The 17,385-nt window shown below is 36.9% G+C and overlaps 1 protein-coding gene across 2 annotated transcripts; it reads left to right on the top strand.

Moving 5' to 3' along the window:
* The first annotated feature begins 2,574 nt into the window (after window positions 1-2,574).
* Window positions 2,575-17,362, top strand: LOC103716187 (putative serine/threonine-protein kinase). 2 transcript variants are annotated; one of them, XM_088712144.2, is made up of 7 exons: window positions 2,575-3,001; window positions 5,805-5,883; window positions 8,412-8,527; window positions 11,018-11,228; window positions 11,338-11,575; window positions 12,845-12,995; window positions 16,711-17,362. In XM_088712144.2, the coding sequence occupies exons 2-7, from the start codon at window positions 5,811-5,813 to the stop codon at window positions 17,056-17,058; spliced, it is 1,137 nt and encodes a 378-aa protein (XP_088568270.2). In that variant the 5' UTR covers window positions 2,575-3,001; window positions 5,805-5,810; the 3' UTR covers window positions 17,059-17,362. The 2 variants fall into 2 exon arrangements, with proteins under 2 accessions (XP_088568270.2, XP_008802319.4); XM_008804097.6 differs by having other exon boundaries at window positions 2,594-2,911.
* Window positions 17,363-17,385: the final 23 nt, after the last annotated feature.

Genomic DNA, 17,385 nt, shown 5'->3' with positions numbered 1-17,385 from the left:
CCCAAAGATTTATGACCTGGAAGTTTTCTTCCCTGAGGCTGTGTTTGGTAGAAGGGATAATTTTTGGAGGGTTATCCTCAATAATGTAGATGAGTAGTCTATTCCATGGAACAAGCTTCTTTTCATGATTGTTTGGATTTTATCAGAGAGGGAAACTTGTCCTCCCATTTTTTGGTGTGGTTAAAGAGTTGGCAGGCATAAAATTGTAATTAAGAGAGATAAGTTCCCCCTATTCCGTGGAATAGAATTATCTGAATAAGTGACTTTATTCGAATAAGGCTATTTCGTGGTGTTTTGGAACATTTGATGGAATAAACCCCTACTTGTTCTGTCTACCAAACACACTTAAAAAGCACACCTAATTAAATCATCGATTTACTTTTCTACGATCTCCTTGCTGTAAGAATAAAAGTCGAATTAGTATTTCAAATACAGAATTATGAAATTTATTTTAATGCTATGTGATGCTATTATAAAACTAGGTTTGCAATGATCCCAGCAATCTCCTACGCATGATTTGCAATACACAAACTAAACTTTAGCAGTACGTGCAGTCTTTGATTTTGATGAGAATATCCTAACACTAAGGAAATATTTGATACATGTGGTCTTTGAGTATGAACAGGAAATCTAATCATAAAATGTACGTGGCGGTCATTTATAGTGCAAATCAGTATCAGTATTCATGATCTCCACACTTAACATACTTCCAAGTTAAATACATTCGTTGATAGAAATACAATGACATATACGCAACGGTCATGATATGCATAATCATATATAATGATCGCAATCATCACCAGATCTTTGCAAGGATCCATAAAAGGATGATGGAAAGATCAACCTACAAAGGGGCTACCACATAGGCAGATGATCCATTGCCGGCCGAGTTCGGTCTCGCTTTAGGTTTTGTAGAATTCAATAGGCCATATCATTTTCCCTACAATAATTCCAAAGTCAGACCACCACTGATCTTATCACGCGCAATCAAGGGAAAAGGAAATGAGATATCAAACAGCTAAAGTTATACAAATTTTTATTTTTTTTTTTGTCAATTTGTGATATGCAAGGTCCACAAGAAGCAATAACTTTAATGCTAAAAGTGCAGATGACCCTCATGCACTTAGTGTTCCACCCTTGGTTAGCCAAGTTGACCATCAAAAAATTCTAGCGTCTACCGGCAGGTCGCCTGTCATCTGGACGCATGGCTCATCAGTCATCATCCATAAGTCCGGTCAGAAGGCACCAACCCCGTTTCATAAGGGTTATGTGTCATCACGTCATCATCATTTGTATGTTCTAACATTTAAAAAGCCAATGAGAACGATGACTAATCAAGATTGCATGAGATGGTTCCATGACTTTGGTTGCCATCGGTTTAGTCAAAGCACTGACCTTGCGAAGCCCAGCCTTCTGTCGGCCTTTCCGCCTCCAAAACCAAGTCGGTCCAAAATAATTCCATGTTGGTGGGCTTAAGTTCAGCTTAGAGAATAGCCTTTGTTTGTATTTTTCTTTTTCACGCTAAAGCGCGTAGATGCGAGTACATATGCATCTAATAAAATCAGAAAACAAAATGCTTCAGAGTGCTCCGAGCAACTTTCCATCTTCAGCCCACAAGATACTACCAAAATAACCGGCCACATAAGCAGCCATCTAATTTATAACTCCGTTGGCTTCTTAGAATATTTGTCTTTTTATCTTTAAATCTTTGATGCCGAATCGGTGCTCAAGATGTATCTATGTCTTAACTCATAGATGAAATTCTTTTATATCGTACAAACCTCAAAGTTGGTGGTTTGACTACTACCCTAATGGCAAAGTCCTGTCTTTCAATGTTGCCTAAATATGTCAGAGCAAAAAGTGGTCGCATTTGTTACCCAGAAACGGGAGCAACGTATGAAACTGACCGACATTTTTTCCAAGGTTAGGCAAAAGAAATGACGCCCAACTCCCGCCAGCTAAGGGCTCGTTTGGTTCGCGGGAAAAGAAGGGGGAAAAGTGTGGTCAACGGGAAAGTAATGAGATGCCTCTTGTTTGGTTGGAGTTTTCAAAGGAGAGAAAAGGGAAAGTAGTATTCCCATGGGAATGTGATCCCACATTTCATGGAAAAGTCTTTCCCATGAGAAACATGGGAAAGTTACTTTCCCATGAGGCGGGAATCACTCTATTTTTACTTTTTCCCAAAAAGTCCCTTCAGCATTAAAGAAGCATTAAAGAGGCATTAAAAACTTAATTTTTATTAAGGGCATAATAGGAATTATATATAACTTTCCTAGGAAAGTAGATGGCCAACCAAACATAAGCACCTTGGAAATTTGTCACTTTTCCATGGTCAACCAAACATGCCAAAAGTACTTTCCTAGGCATCCTTTTTCTAGGAATTTGTTTCCCAGGAATCATATTCCTAGGAAGAAAAATGCTTCCCGCGAACCAAACGAGCCCTAAATATTTCGACGCCGTCAGGCCCGGAGGGCAGTTATGAGCCGAGAAAAGTCGGACGGGGCGTCGTTATCGACGGGTCCGGGGGACACGGATTAGACGGTGATTGGCTCGGAGGTCCGTAGATCGGACGGCACATGGGGACTTTCGGGCCGCACCGTTTCCGTCCCATGACAAGCTGGCTTCTCTCGGTCTCCTGGGGCCGATGGGAACGCGGCAAGCGGCGGAAGCGTGCGATGACTCGCGAGGGCGGGATTTACTTTTCACTTAAGCCGAGACGACGGAGAGAAAGAAAGAAGTGCAGACCGGAGAGGAGACTGGTTCTTTCCGTGTTTTCTTTTTTTTTTTTTTCAAGGGGAAGTGGGTATTGGATTTGTGGCTGCGGATTAAAGAATTGGGGCGAGGTTTGGAGGGAATCTTATTTGGCTGCGTTCGGTTTTGATCGGTTCCTGAAGCTGAGACGATCTGATAGGTTTGGTCTTTGATCTATTTATTTGGATATTCCGCTTCTTGAGTTGCCCTAATTCTTAATTTCTTGGTGGAACTTTTGGAATCAGAAGAGGTATAGATGGTTTTCTTGAATCTTGGCTGCGATTTCTGTTGATTTTGTCATGTTATTATCCGTCTTATATGCTAGTTTAGGTTTCTTGTTTTGTTCTGTTCTTTGCTTTAGATGTTATGTGGTATGGATCGTATCTATTTAGTGGAGTGATCAACAGATGGTTCATGCACCGTGCTGATTCTTGGACGCTGAGAAAAAAAAAAAGAAGAGAGAGGAAATTAATCAAGCATGCTTTTTGTGCTGTAAAATTTATCTCATCTTTAGTGTTTCTTTTTTACCTCGTATAATACGCAGGTAGAGAGAGAATGAAGCTAATTATATTAGGTTAGTCAACTTTATGCGAAGTATTGAAACGTCTTTCATTCTTAGAACCAGATTTGGTGCTTATTAGGATGTTCTGGATAGGAAGAAAGTGAGAATGGTATGATAGGTCCAAGAAAAAAGAAGTTTCTGGTACATTGTCCCAGAGGCTGCAAAATGGAGCTTGGGGAGGGTTTGTAGGTTGCATGTGTACAGCGTAAGAGAGATTCTTAGAAGTCAAAACACATATAGTTTACGTTGGCGGAGCAAATTATGGAGTGGTGTGCAGTAGAGGTTCTAAGGGATTGAAAAGAATATGTTTGCAACTTTGAGGGTGGTGATGGTCATTTCTTATTTGAATAAAAGTGTATACTTTTATCTTTCACATCATTCTTGAAGTATAGAATTTTGTACGAGGTGGCATTGACATCTGTTTCTGGGGAACATGCAGTCGAGTGAGGTGTCACTTAAAGGGTATTTGGAACTCGAAACTAGAACTAAAGAGTAGCAAAAGAGGTTTGTTGTTGGAAAACTGAAATACATCAAACAAAAACTGAAGGTGTTGGAAAAAGAGGGGCTTTTAGGAAGATGCACCAAAGTTGCAATAATCTTCTAAACAATGGAAATAAGGATGATAGGGTGCTCATTGAGGAGAATAGAGAGAAAAGAAATTAAGTGGAGTACCAATATTGTTCGAAAGGTAAAAATTGACTAGAAGAAATATATCTGGACTTCGGTAGTTCCGAATAGTCAATAAAGGGTTTTGATACTAAGTGCTTCATAAAATAGCATAATAAAGAATGTCCAAGTTTGTTAAGTGAATAGAGGTTAAATTAATGAAAAGTCATGAGAAGGAGAATGTTTGCAATAAAAATATAGACTTTAGTAATTGATTTTTGCAAAATAAAGAAAGTGTCAACTTAAGCTAGAAATCAAAAAAAGCAAATAGACTGTGGAGAGAGGAACTTGAAAGTGGGTTTTGATGAAGACAAGCGAAATAGGTGATACTCGATACAAGAAGTGAGAAGGAATTGAGTTTGGAACTTTGGATGGGTTTTTGTGTTGTTTGTTAAAATTTTAATTTATGCTTAAAGGGGTATTGGGAGTCTTCATAATGTCTATATCGCATTAACAAAACTTAGATTACCCTCGTTGTTAATAAAAGGGAAGGCCATGGAACTTAAGGATCATATTTAACTAGGTAGATGGGATATATAACTTTTTGCGTACAAAAGTATGTTATAAAGGTTAAAAAAGAACTGACTTAACAGGTTTCCGTATATTATGTTATATGTGTGTGTGTAGATCGATAGAGAAAGAGAGGTAGACTAGAATCCGGTCAACCAGATTTCAGGTTGTCCGGTCAATCTTGACCCAATGTTAAGGGCCTGTTATTGATGATATGAACAGTTGAATGTGATCCAGTACCTTTAAATTACTTACATATTAAAAATCATATGATTTGGAGATCCTGAAATGGACAATTTAAATAGCTTGAAATGATACATATATTTTGACCACTCAGTGCATAGGCTAATGATCTCAAAATCACATGATTTTTCATGCATAAGTATTTTAAAGATAGTAGATCACATCCAAAAGCTTGGATCAGTATCAGGTCCCCATCATCTAGTCAGGACTAATCGGATCTCATCTGAAATTCGGTTGACCAGATTCTAGTCCACCTCAATATACAAACTAAACCATTTTCTCTCTACATGGCTTCCATAGGATTTCTTCCTTCAATTTTACTCGCTTGTAACCTCCATTGAATGCCAGTCCATTCACAGAAGAGAGTCTAGGTGAAGGATATATGTTCTAAGGAGCAGAAGGGCCTTGTAGACTTGTGGTAGGTTGTCTCTAATTAGAGATGTTGATTTTATCATAAAAAAGTAGAGATGTTTCTGTTTTTTCCATAAACTTTTGGCAATAGAGATACCTTTTATAGTCATTGATTTTTTTAAAAGTTTTTCAGAACAGAAAGCAAAAGAGACATGATTGAAGGGGTAGAAGAAACAAGGGAATTAAAAAAAAACTATTTGACATATTTGTGAAGTTTTGAGAAGCCCTTTTTAAAAAAATCCGATGATCTTTTAGTAATCTTTCATTCTTTTCTTATTAAAAGTCTATTAAAAATGTAATATTTTATTAAAGTTATTTTTACAATCTCTCTTGTTATATTGTGAAGCATTAAAATGAAAGTCCTCCGATGCTAGTTGTTATCATTCTCGATCATCTCCCAAGAGGGTAGTACTTGAACATTCAACAAGGCTTGGCACACTTGAAAATGACTAGTGGATATGACTGTTTATTTCAATAAGACATGATGCTATATGGTTGAACTTTATCTTTTAGACTTTGGACTGTGCCAATTTTAGCATAATTGTTTTTTGAGTAAGTTTTCAACTTAGTTTTGATGAACTTATATTTCTGCGGATTGCAGTTTATTATAACTTAAAGGTAGCATATGTGAAACATCAGAAGATTGTGGTGTATAATGCAGGTGAATATGAGCTGTGGCTGCTTTGGACCTTTACTGTCCAAGAAAAAGCATCCTCCCCAATCTCAACTAGATATGGGCGGTAAGGAATTTACAGATTTACAGACATTTCATGTTTAGTTTCTTCGCTTGTTATCAGTAACAGAATTTGAGGGAATTTTACAGTGGCAGTATGTGAACTACTTCATAAAGCTTCCACCAATTAAATGGGAAATGTGCCCTCTCCCCCTCCTTTTCATGATAGTAATTAATGACCATGACTGGGTTAAAAGTAGTTTAATGTAATAATATTCCAAGAAGTTTATTTCTTAGCATTGGATTTTTATGCTTTAATGATTTCATGAACATGCAGTATGGTATGTCATTATAATCCATGGTTTGCAAATCATTTTAAAATATTTGAACTTTTAAAATTAATGTTTTCCTGAATCTTTTGGGTCGGATATATGATCTGATCGTTAATGCTTGTGATATATATGATCTATCATGATAACATCCTTTCAAGGATTATTTGTTTTCCATAAACTTTTTCTTCCTTCTTCACTCTACAGTTTTTGCAGTTATATTACATTATCAGTTATCTACTTTTGTGTTTGATAGTCATTCTCATACTTTATGATTATTATCAGCATTATTTCTTGCATGTCTGGTTCCACCGGAATAGTCAGGTTCCCCATATGAAGTATATTGCTGCTCAGTGGTACTAAATTGGACTATCAGGTGAAACCATTGATTGGTTAATCCCATGTCGACTAATACTGATGATATTAGTATTGTTTTCACCTTTTTTAAGGTGAAACTATGAATCAATAGATATATATTCTTAGTGGAGAGAGAAAAACCTAAAGAGACTTTTTTGACTGCAAATTTTCAACTTGGCAAATGTTTGTGGGAGTACTTATGATCATCCCACCACGTCCTTAGGCATCTTTGGGAGAATGACAAATTGATGTCAGACATATCACTTGTAAGTTGAGTCAATGAAAAAATTGAATTGTTTTAGTTTATCATATTTCTGGTGGATGAAAAATTAACTCATGCCCATGTAACTTGTTTTGTCATGGTTCATATTATGTATTGAGAAATGAGGATTAACAAAATATACACAGCAACAAGTATGGAAGGACTTCAAGCGCTTTCAGTATTATAGTGGTGAAAGTATGTATTTTTTTGTGTATCTTTTCTACCTATTGGCCAAATACTCACTTGGACATAGAGAAGCTCATTGGGACTAATAAGTAATGACCATATACAACATCATCATATTGGCCGGAAGCAAGCTTCACATCTGACAAACATCCATCTTGATTGATGCCTTGGCTGTGAATGTTCACATGATTTGTGGTGTAGATTACTCATAAGAATGAGTTTACCTTGGTGTTTTATTACAGAAGAAGTGACCAGCTTCATTTCATGGTGATCTTGCCTTTTCATTTGACAATAGGTTTGCAACCCAATGTTACCCCTTCACCTTCCATAATAAGAAGACATGATTTATATTGTGTCACTGGATGGCACTAATATATGTTAATAGAGTCAAATTCTGGTCCGAGCACTAGAAGTGAACTTCTAGATAACAAGTTGGAGACTTTAAAGCTAAGGGAGAAGAGCAAAAGCCAGTTGCATGACCAAAAATCCTAATTCTGCCAAATATAAGCTAAGACAGGATATGATTTTTTTTTTTTGCAATGAACCTCTATTGGGAAGTCTGATTCCTATCATATGTCAACTCATGCATCCTGGCCAAGTTTGAAAAATGGTCAACAACTGAAATATGAAATTATTGAATGGTAAAGCTCTGAAGGAATAGCCAAAAAATTGTCTCTTCCACATCTTTTAACCCTTCAAACTTTACTATAATGCCAAATTATAGCACCATCTGCACCATGCGATATGGTTCCTATCTCAGCTGGTTGATATGATTTCACCTAAGAACCATATGCTTGCAAAACTAGTATATCTAATTAAAGTAATGAATTCAGCAACTACATGTATCTCCAGTATGAGAATGCTCCTATGTTAGGAAAAATCATACTCTGGTTTTAAAATGAACTCTTTCTTGAATAGCTTTCCATGTATCTGCACAAGCAGTGTGTGCTGCATCCATTTTACTCATGACTTCTTATGAAACATCTGAAATATGCTGCAAATTTCCACCACAGAGGTCATGATCTTGCATTCTTTACCTGTCCAGTTCTATATATTCGTTCTCGTTAACAATCAAAGAGATACAGGTAATCTATTCATTACTCCAACCACATATAGGGCAATGGAAGCAGAATAATCGCTTTCACAATTTCCAATTAGAAGTCTTGATCTTGGGTGAGAACTTGTTTTCATAGGGCATAAGAGAGACAATTATTTGCGAAAATCAGCGGAACATAATGCGATGACATATCATAAAATGAATGAAATACATACTTGAAGAGTTATCGTATCTTCTTTGTTGTAATGTTTATTTGCATGAATTTTGTTATCGATCAACTTCAGGTTAATAAAACACTTCTGGCAACTTTGTTTTGTGTGAAATGCTGACAGGAAAGTCTTGCTGATACACTATCATGGCCAGCATATAATATTTTTCTGATCTTTTTCCTTTCCTCTTTCCAGGGTTATCGTTTGATAAGAAAGTAAGGTGTTTCTCCTATATTGAGCTGAAATCAGCAACAGATAACTTTCACCCAAGCAATAAGATTGGTCGGGGTGGTTTTGGAACAGTTTACAAGGTACAGAATAACTTTTTTATAGCTCTTGCTTGTGGTTACCATGTCACTAGATGGCCATTCTTTTTCAGAGGAGTTAGCACTTTCTGAGCTTTCTATAGTTAATTGATGTTAGTAGCCTAACTAGGCCAACATGGTTCATTTCATTATAAAAATAGAAGAAAGGAAACAAAATTTGGTACTTGCCTCCTTGTAGGATCACTTCGTAGATGTGATCTGTCATTAACAAAGGGAAATCAGATATGACAAATTTTAGAGCACCCATTTAGAGCCTGTTTGGATAATCCCGGTGGATCCTCAAGATGGGAAAACAGGATTTCTAATATTACATAATATAAAGCCTCGCCTAGCCCATGTTAACTGGACCTTTCCTAGCCCATTCCTGCGGGAGGTCTTTTTTTTCTCCCTATGGGATTTGGGCCGGCCCACTTAGACCTATTCTTGGGAATTCTATGAATATAGGCACGGTTCAGCCTGTGATCTTGTGATCTTGTCGGATTGCATAGACTTATCCAAACAAGATCTTAATTGAATTGTTACAATTCATTTACCCATGTAGCAATACTCAAAACCACACCATGCTGACCTAACATATTTTAAAACCCTTCACAATCAGTTAAGGGCTAATGACTTCTTGAACCCACTTGTTGGTGCATTTAAATACGAAATCTCTTCTCTCTTAATATATACAAAAAAAATTATGTTACAGACACTGCCTTAAACGGCAACTGCTTAGGCACTTGCTATAGTGTTTTGCATCATATTTCCAGTATAAGATGAAATTATGAATAAAAATTGAATATTGCCTTGTTGATGCTTCCCATTGACTTGCTACATCTTATTTGATATATTATGTTTTATTTTTTGGATTTCTCCGTATGTTTCTTAGCCTTTAGATTTTGTTATTTTCTTGTCACTTTTGCCTCTGGGTTCCACCTGGAACCTGTCTGGCCCTAGAAGCATGAGGCAGCCCCTTGGTTGATCGTCTACCACCTACAATCTTTTAAAACATCGACTACAACAAGAAAACTTCTTCCGGGGTTAAAACATCGTCTTTTAAAGCATGCATATGCACTCTATGGATTCTATGTTGTCATCAGTGCTATCAAAAGTCACACCCTCCATAAAGGTAATATTTTCCCAATTCTTTCCGAAAACTTTCCTCTAGGGGCTCGTTTGGTTCGCGGAAAAGAAGGGGGGAAAGTGTGGTCAACGGAAAAGTAATGAGATGCCTCTTATTTGGTTGGAGTTTTCAAAGAAGAGAGACGGAAAAGTTGTATTCCCATAGGAATATGATTCCCACATTTCATGGGAAAGTCTTTCCCATGAGAAATATGAAAAAGTTACTTTCCCATGAGGCGGGAATCACTCCATTTTTATTTTTTTTCCAAAAAGACCCTTCAGCATTAAAGAAGCATTAAAGAGGCATTAAAGACCTAATTTTTATTAAGGGTATTATAGGAATTATACATAACTTTCTCAGGAAAGTGGATGGTCAACCAAACATAAGTACTTTGGAACTGTCACTTTTCTATGGTCATCCAAACAAGCCAAAAGTACTTTCCTAGGCATCCTCTTCCTAAGAATCTGCTTCCCAAGAATCATATTCCTAGGAGGAAAAATGCTTCCCGTGAACCAAACGAGCCCTAGATTTCTTTGCATTCCTTTTGTTGGATCCTTTTCAATAATATTATGTCTTTTCAGGCTTTTTTGACACATGATTTTGTTACCTTTATGTCTCGATGATTCTTGTATCCATTGATACAATCTTTAAAACTTTTTCGGATGTTTAGACTTCTTATTTTACCAATACATCTACCTCTTTATAATAATCTACCTGTCGTGATTGTTAGTGCAACCCCCCCTCCCCCCCTAAAAAGGATGTTTCTATTTTTTTCATGGTTTTTGTCAGAGCTTCCATGCCACAGGCTGTAATGTCCAACCTATTTTCATGATTTTCAACATGCTGACTCCTTATCTATAACAAATGAAGAAAAAACGTTTAGAATTTGTGGCTTAAAATCTCCTAGGAATAAACTAAAAATTGTGAGAGAGAGAGAGAGAGAGAGAGAGAGAGATGATGTAGCTTATGGGCATGTCACCCTCTTTGCTCCATCTTCTAAATTTTGTGTTGCAATGATCATATTGCTTTTTGAGGGACTAAAGAAATTAGCACTATCTAATTCTTGTCCATAGTTATGCTTTCACAAAGTAAATACAAAGTCAAGGACCTGCCCCAATTTTTTTTTTTTACTTTCATTCATGTGATTTTCTGTATCTACTCTTTCTATTTCCTGACTGGAATGAAATTATTGCACAAGGGCAGGCATGTCGAATAAAAAAGAAAGTTAAGTATGATAAAAGTTCTTTGGGGCATCCAATGTGAATGGCTGTTGTTATTCTACAAACACGATAATTTAATTAATGTATCTTTTTCAAAATTATATGCAGAACTCCTTGTTTATTATCTCTTTTGTGAATTATATATGCCAGGGGATCCTTAGAAATGGAGAAGCAGTTGCAATAAAGCTACTTTCTGCAGAATCAAGGCAAGGGGTTAAGGAATTTTTAACCGAGATTGATACCATTACAAATGTTAGGCATCCAAACCTTGTTGAGCTAATTGGTTGCTGTGTTGAAGGCATTAACCGCATCTTGGTCTACGAATATGTTGAAAATAATAGTCTAGACCATGCATTACTAGGTAAGATACGTAACATTTATCAGTGAATGGTAGTGGATTCTTAGTACTCTGATGATCTAACTGAGGATTTCCAGAATCATGTTGTACTGACAACACTTGTAACTTTTAGGTCCTAATAGTGACACGGCAAAGCTGAATTGGAGCACGAGATCTGCAATTTGTCTTGGCACTGCCAGGGGGCTTGCATATCTTCACGAAGAACTTGAACCACATATCGTGCATCGGGACATTAAAGCTAGCAATATTCTCCTTGACCGAGATTTTGTCCCAAAAATTGGAGACTTTGGGTTGGCCAAGCTTTTTCCTGATAATGTTACTCACATCAGCACACGTGTTGCTGGAACAACGTATGTGGAGAACAATAAATCGGTAGTTGAATAAGTTTTCTAATGCTTGATATTAAAGATGAGGATTTGAATGAATCATTTCCTATGAGCATGAACCTAGTTTATTATCATATATAAAATTTATCAGATAATGATAATTCTTTTTGCATCATTGCATTGACCATGGAACTCATATATAGGATCATGAAAATTAATAGGTAAGCTTCTTGTTTTTATGCATGTTTGGAACTACTTAGGTAGATAAAACAAATGTTTGGAAAAATGCAATCAGCAAGTAGTCGGTCAATTTTTAAACTTACTAATTTGGAATTGTAGGTTGCCTGTCTGGAAAAGAATGCATTTTATTGTTGGTGTTATAGGTCTGAAGATTATCTTTTAACAATTTTCGGCCATTTAAACATTGTAACTGTATTTGGAGGATGGCTCTAAGAAAACAATGGTCTAAAATAAAGGATATGAATACTGAGCATAGGATGGCTTGCCATTATGTTGACATGAATAAAACGCAGAGTAGATATTGACATTAGTGATTCTAGTGGATATTTCAAGTTCAAGATCATTTATAAGAACATAATTCATAAAGTAAGAAAAAGTAGAATCATGCTTCATTATCTTGGACTACTTAGTAATCGAATTGGCATCAACAAATTTTACAATGAGATAATTTATCATAAAACTCCAATTTCACACTAAACATCTAGCCGTTTTCCTTGGCCCCCTCTATCTCAAATTCTCTAAGCAATTCACGTGAAGGAAAATTTCTTCTCATTTAAAGTTTAAGCCAAACATGCGTTATTGGTTTTAGAACTTCTATAGAAATTTGGATATACATGATTGTTTGATGATTTCCTTCTTACTGAAACTATGCATCGATATTTTTCTGAATATTTATTCTTTCTAACAATATGAACTTCAGAAATACATATTGTAATGAATACAAAATGCAAACTAGGAAATGATTTAACCTTCTATAAAAGCTTTTAGATAAGTAAGCTGGGTTGATATCTTTACAGGTGATTGTGACGAATTAGTCAGCCTTTTGAGTTTTGACTGTGTGCCACTTGTCATTACTGCATTCGAATAAACTTGTGTGATTTTCCATGTTAACAAGCACCCTTGCTTTACTGCTACCTCTAAGATTAATAACATTCGACAAGTCCATGATATTATAAATTAAAAAATAGGTTTGTGATATTCCAATTATATGTTCCGCCTTCTTAACATATTAGGATTCTTTTCTGGTACTTAGAATGGTCTTACTGCATGCAGTGGTTATTTGGCACCTGAGTATGCAATGCATGGTCAATTAACAAAGAAGGCTGATGTGTATAGCTTCGGGGTCCTTGTACTTGAAATAATTAGTGGCAGTAGTAGTTCAAAGACTATCTGGTCAGACATGGGGAAGTATATCCTGGAATGGGTAAGATTTTGCATTCATTATCATGATTTCCTCAAAATGTTATTTGTATGATGTACTTTAACATAAGCTTCTCAAGTCTCAACCTTTTTTTTTAACATTTGTATGATATTTTTCTATGTTATGATGACTCTGCCTTGATGATGACTCTGACATTTCAAGGCAATCCTGTAGCCTGATATAACCTGTCAAGGGAAACATGTCCTCCATAACAAAGATTCACTTGATACGAACTTGTAACTTTTAAGCATAGCCCCATGGATAATTTGAGCTATGGTCCAACTAATATGTGGGGTTCCATTCACAATTTCAGATCCAAATTTTGTGAGTTAGGAGTTACTTTTGGAATCTGATCGTATTGGCCAGCCATCATGTCAATGGCTAGCAAGGAAGTGACCATTATTAATATCACTTGTGCTTAAAGAGAGAAGCTCATCTTTGGTCAGAAATAGAACTTCAGCAAGTATTTCTAGCTTTCTTGTCTTCTTTGCCTCCATACTTTTTCCCACTTAATTAGTTGTCATATGATGCAGTTCTTGAAGTACAGCATTCAAAAATTTTACTGTTCTGTTGGCATATAATACTATCATGGTCCTAAGCATCAACAGTTGAATTTGCCTGGACACACACACATGTTCCTAGTTTTGCTTAAATGTAATGGTCAACAAAGAAAATATGGTGAAATTTTAAAGAAGAAAGAGGTGAACTCTAAAGTAAATATTATTACAAGAAAAATTTTGGAAGGAAAATTGTTGAAGGTGTATGGAATGTTCTTAATAAATGAAAATAGCTTGTTGAGAAAAACATATATTAGATTTACTTTTTGAAAATGTTAAATAACCTACATTTGGAGGAGAAACAAATCACCTATATGTGGCATGGGATGGAAAAAACTTTATTCCAAATCAAGGTAGGCCGAACCAGACCGAACCGCCCGGTTCGGCCCATACCGAGCCGATCCGATGGAAAAACGGGTCGGTTCGCCTATTGAATTCGGTTTCGACTCCGAATCAACTGGAAAAGGCTCGAACCGGACAAAACTGGTAGGTTCCGTTCAACCTCGGTGCAAGCTGGGCCTCCTCCCTCTATGATTTGTTAAAAGGAAGTGTTGGGAAGGCCTTCTCTTCTTCGTTTAGGCTTAAAACACCTAAACGGCTCCTCCTTCCCCCCAATTTGCAAAATTCCATTAATTCAGTGCGATTGAAGGAAGATCTAAGCCCAAATAAGGTGTACTTTCTCTCTCCTATCTCATTCCTTATATTTTTTTATGCGAAGGCTTTGAAAAATAGCTCGAAATTTGCAAAATAAGGAAAGATCATGCCAAAATTTTTGATTTAGGCTTGAATTTATTATATGTTGGAGATCTATAAATGATCTACATGATGACATAAAAAAAATTAATTTTTGGATTATATATAATTTTAAAAAATTAAAAATATATTTTTGGATTAAAAACTAAAAAATATATTAAAAAACTGTAAAATCATAAGCGTATTTAGAGATATGCAAGCTACTCTCGAGCAAAATTTGGTGTCCATTTATTCAAGTTTTGATGCGATCATACGCATAGTGGCCCAGACCAAAATTTGGCAATATTCCACGCATCCTTCCAGCTGATCAGCTACAACCACAGGAGAGCCGGTCACTACATGATTTCTTGTTGAAAACATCTTCTCAGAGACATGATCAAGAGATGTCTAGACGAGGCCACTATGCCATCCGATCGACTCGGTCAGGAGGGCGACATACATCCTCTCAATATAGCCACACAAAGAGGGGCACGAAGAGTAAGCAGGCAGGGAGGCACGAAGGCTAAGCAGGCAGTCAGTGACACAAAGGGTAAGAAGGGCTTCGTCGTCATGATCGTTAGTGCTCTATGAAACCAATCCCGAAATTCCAAACTACCTGTTATCCAATAAAGACTTTACAAGGTACGAATTCGGCACTTATAGCTTCTATAGGGTTTTTTATAATTTGGATATGCTATTTTGGGGTCAATCTATTAGGAATAGGTTTACATAGTTATGGTTCATTCACATTAACATCTAATTGAATAAGCTACATAGCTGCTCAGCATACCAAAATTAAAAAATAAAAAGCACCTGCAGCCCCAATGGATATTGTTGAGGAGCCAATTCACTTAGATTTAAAAACTAGAAGCAGTAGTTCTGGTAGTTATGGATCTGCTGGCCAAAAAGAGAGTGAAGGACATGAGACCACCATTTATGAGACAGTCGCAGGGTGGTCTTTAATTCATCGGTGAATCTCAGTTTACGCATGCTACACAGGATAGGGACCACAGTGCACGATCTGGTGGAGTCTACAATGAGCCGATTGCATATAGGAGACAGGCTCCTCGAGGTCATTCAAGAGAACACGATGTAGCCACAGATGATCTCGCACATGGGGTAGGATCCATAGACGTATCAGATTTCAAGTCGTGTATTGGGTCCTATTACTTGCAGCCACAAGCAGCCTATGACCTATACGGATATGAATATGGATACGATGCGTCTGAGGCATCTTTCTATAGCTACTATCCTACGCAGTTTATAGCATCTTACAAGTCGGATTTTACTGTCGGCCTATTCGAATGGGCTCTTTCACGGCCAGTTTATCGGCCAAGTGACACTTTTTAGAGTCAGAGCTTCAGCGAGAGATCCGAGAATACTTACAACTCGGAGCGCATTCTTTATGAGATGAACATACAAGACTACTACGCTACTTAGTTAGAGGAGTGGGCTGATGTATCTCCTGACTATGCTAATGATCTGGATATCTACGAGAGGCATTGTCACTTAAGATTTTAGATATTGGTATATATGTTGTACTTTAAATATATGTAGTTAATTATATTATTTTATATTTTTTTATCTCACTACTTGATTTAAGGATATTTCATGTTGCTTTTTGTAGCATGCAACATCTCACTAATCATTTTATATTTTGTATCATTTTAAAACAATAAGATGCATCATTTAGATTAAATCGAGATTATAGAAACATCAACAAACATCAAATTAGACTTAAAATCATTGAAAAAGTTCAAAAACATTGATTATCATTAAATTAACTTGAAAAACTTCAAAAAAAATTGAACGTGCCGGTACGAAACCGGCACGTACCGGCACACCCAAGCGTATCGTGTGTCAGTATGGCACCGAATATCGATTCGTCCGCCGACCGGTTCAGCAGACCTTGTTCCAAATTTAAGTTCAAATGATTTTGGACAGAAGATGAGCAGAGAAAAGGTTACGGGTAGCTATGAGGAAGTTTTCTTTGCGAGCTGTTATTAATAGGAAATTTAGTTGGAATGCTATTAGTTGTTGAGGCAACAATATCAGTTTCAGAAATCTTTCGGATAGAAGAATCACAGACAATATTTAATTTTGAGCTCAATTCATTTTATATTAGTCATTTTTGGTTATATACTGTGTGTGGCATTGTGGGCTGAGATTGTAAATATTTGGGGGTGGGCAGAGCTCTTGCGGATGATACATCCTTAGGGTTATGCTTACACTGCCAATTATTTTAGTTTTCAAGTAAGCATAACCATATTCTTTTAAAAAAATATATGTAAGGCGAATTTAAGCTTATGCTTTTACGTCCTTTGTGTGCAGAATGTTTTTGAGCGTGTGTGTGTTTGTGTGTGTGTGTGTTGTTTTTCCTCTGGACTGTTCTTGGTAATTATCATAAATCTATATTTGCATATTGGCAGGCATGGCACCTTTATGAGCAAGGGAGGCTCAAGGAACTTGTGGATTCATCGCTTAAAGAATATCCAGAAGATCAAGTGGTCAGATACATCAAAGTAGCCCTTTTCTGCACCCAAGCAGCAAGCGGGCGGAGGCCATCCATGTCCCAGGTTGTAGAGATGCTGTCCAAGCCTACACGACTCAATGAGAAGGAATTGACACCGCCAGGTTACATGGAAGGCTCTACAAGGATGAGTATAGGCTCAAAAGCGACGAGCTCAAGCAACTTGGCATTCAAGGATTCATCTCCCATGTACTCCGCTCCATTCACCTCGAATCCCGTTTCCTTTTCTGAAGTAGTTCCAAGGTGACTTCTGCCCGTAAGTGGAAGAACGTCATCAACACTGCCGGTGGGGGAATGTCGTTGGACGCAGAGCCAGCAGCATCGAGGCAGAGGATATATTTCTAGTCTGAAGGGAGGCATTTGGTAAGAGCGAGCTTCTCATGCGCAATTTTAATCATGATCCGTATGTTTCTATCATCTCCAAACAGCGCATGCTCAAACTGTATTACTTGTATAATTTATCATTGTGAGAAAAATGCACCATGGCCATACGTATTTCAATATACAATGAAATGGCAGCTTCCTTAGGGAGCATGATGCTCTTCTCTCAAGCATAAACATCAGTCAGCATGCA

Source organism: Phoenix dactylifera, chromosome 16, assembly GCF_051530095.1.
Source record: "Phoenix dactylifera cultivar Ajwa chromosome 16, Ajwa_hap1_PhDact_Kaust_v1.1, whole genome shotgun sequence".
In the NCBI taxonomy this organism is placed as follows: Eukaryota; Viridiplantae; Streptophyta; class Magnoliopsida; order Arecales; family Arecaceae; genus Phoenix; species Phoenix dactylifera.
The sequence above is the reverse complement of the archived record's forward strand: the minus strand, read 5'-3'. Positions and strand labels throughout refer to the sequence as shown.

What these genes read in the sequence shown, in the direction of transcription:
- LOC103716187 (XM_088712144.2), top strand. Translation starts at nt 5,811, where the DNA reads ATGAGCTGTGGCTGCTTTGGACCTTTACTGTCCAAGAAAAAGCATCCT. An exon ending in GTTTTGGAACAGTTTACAAG is followed by an intron (nt 8,528 to 11,017) that starts GTACAGAATAAC and finishes TATATATGCCAG; the next exon opens with GGGATCCTTAGAAATGGAGA. An exon ending in TCTAGACCATGCATTACTAG is followed by an intron (nt 11,229 to 11,337) that starts GTAAGATACGTA and finishes TGTAACTTTTAG; the next exon opens with GTCCTAATAGTGACACGGCA.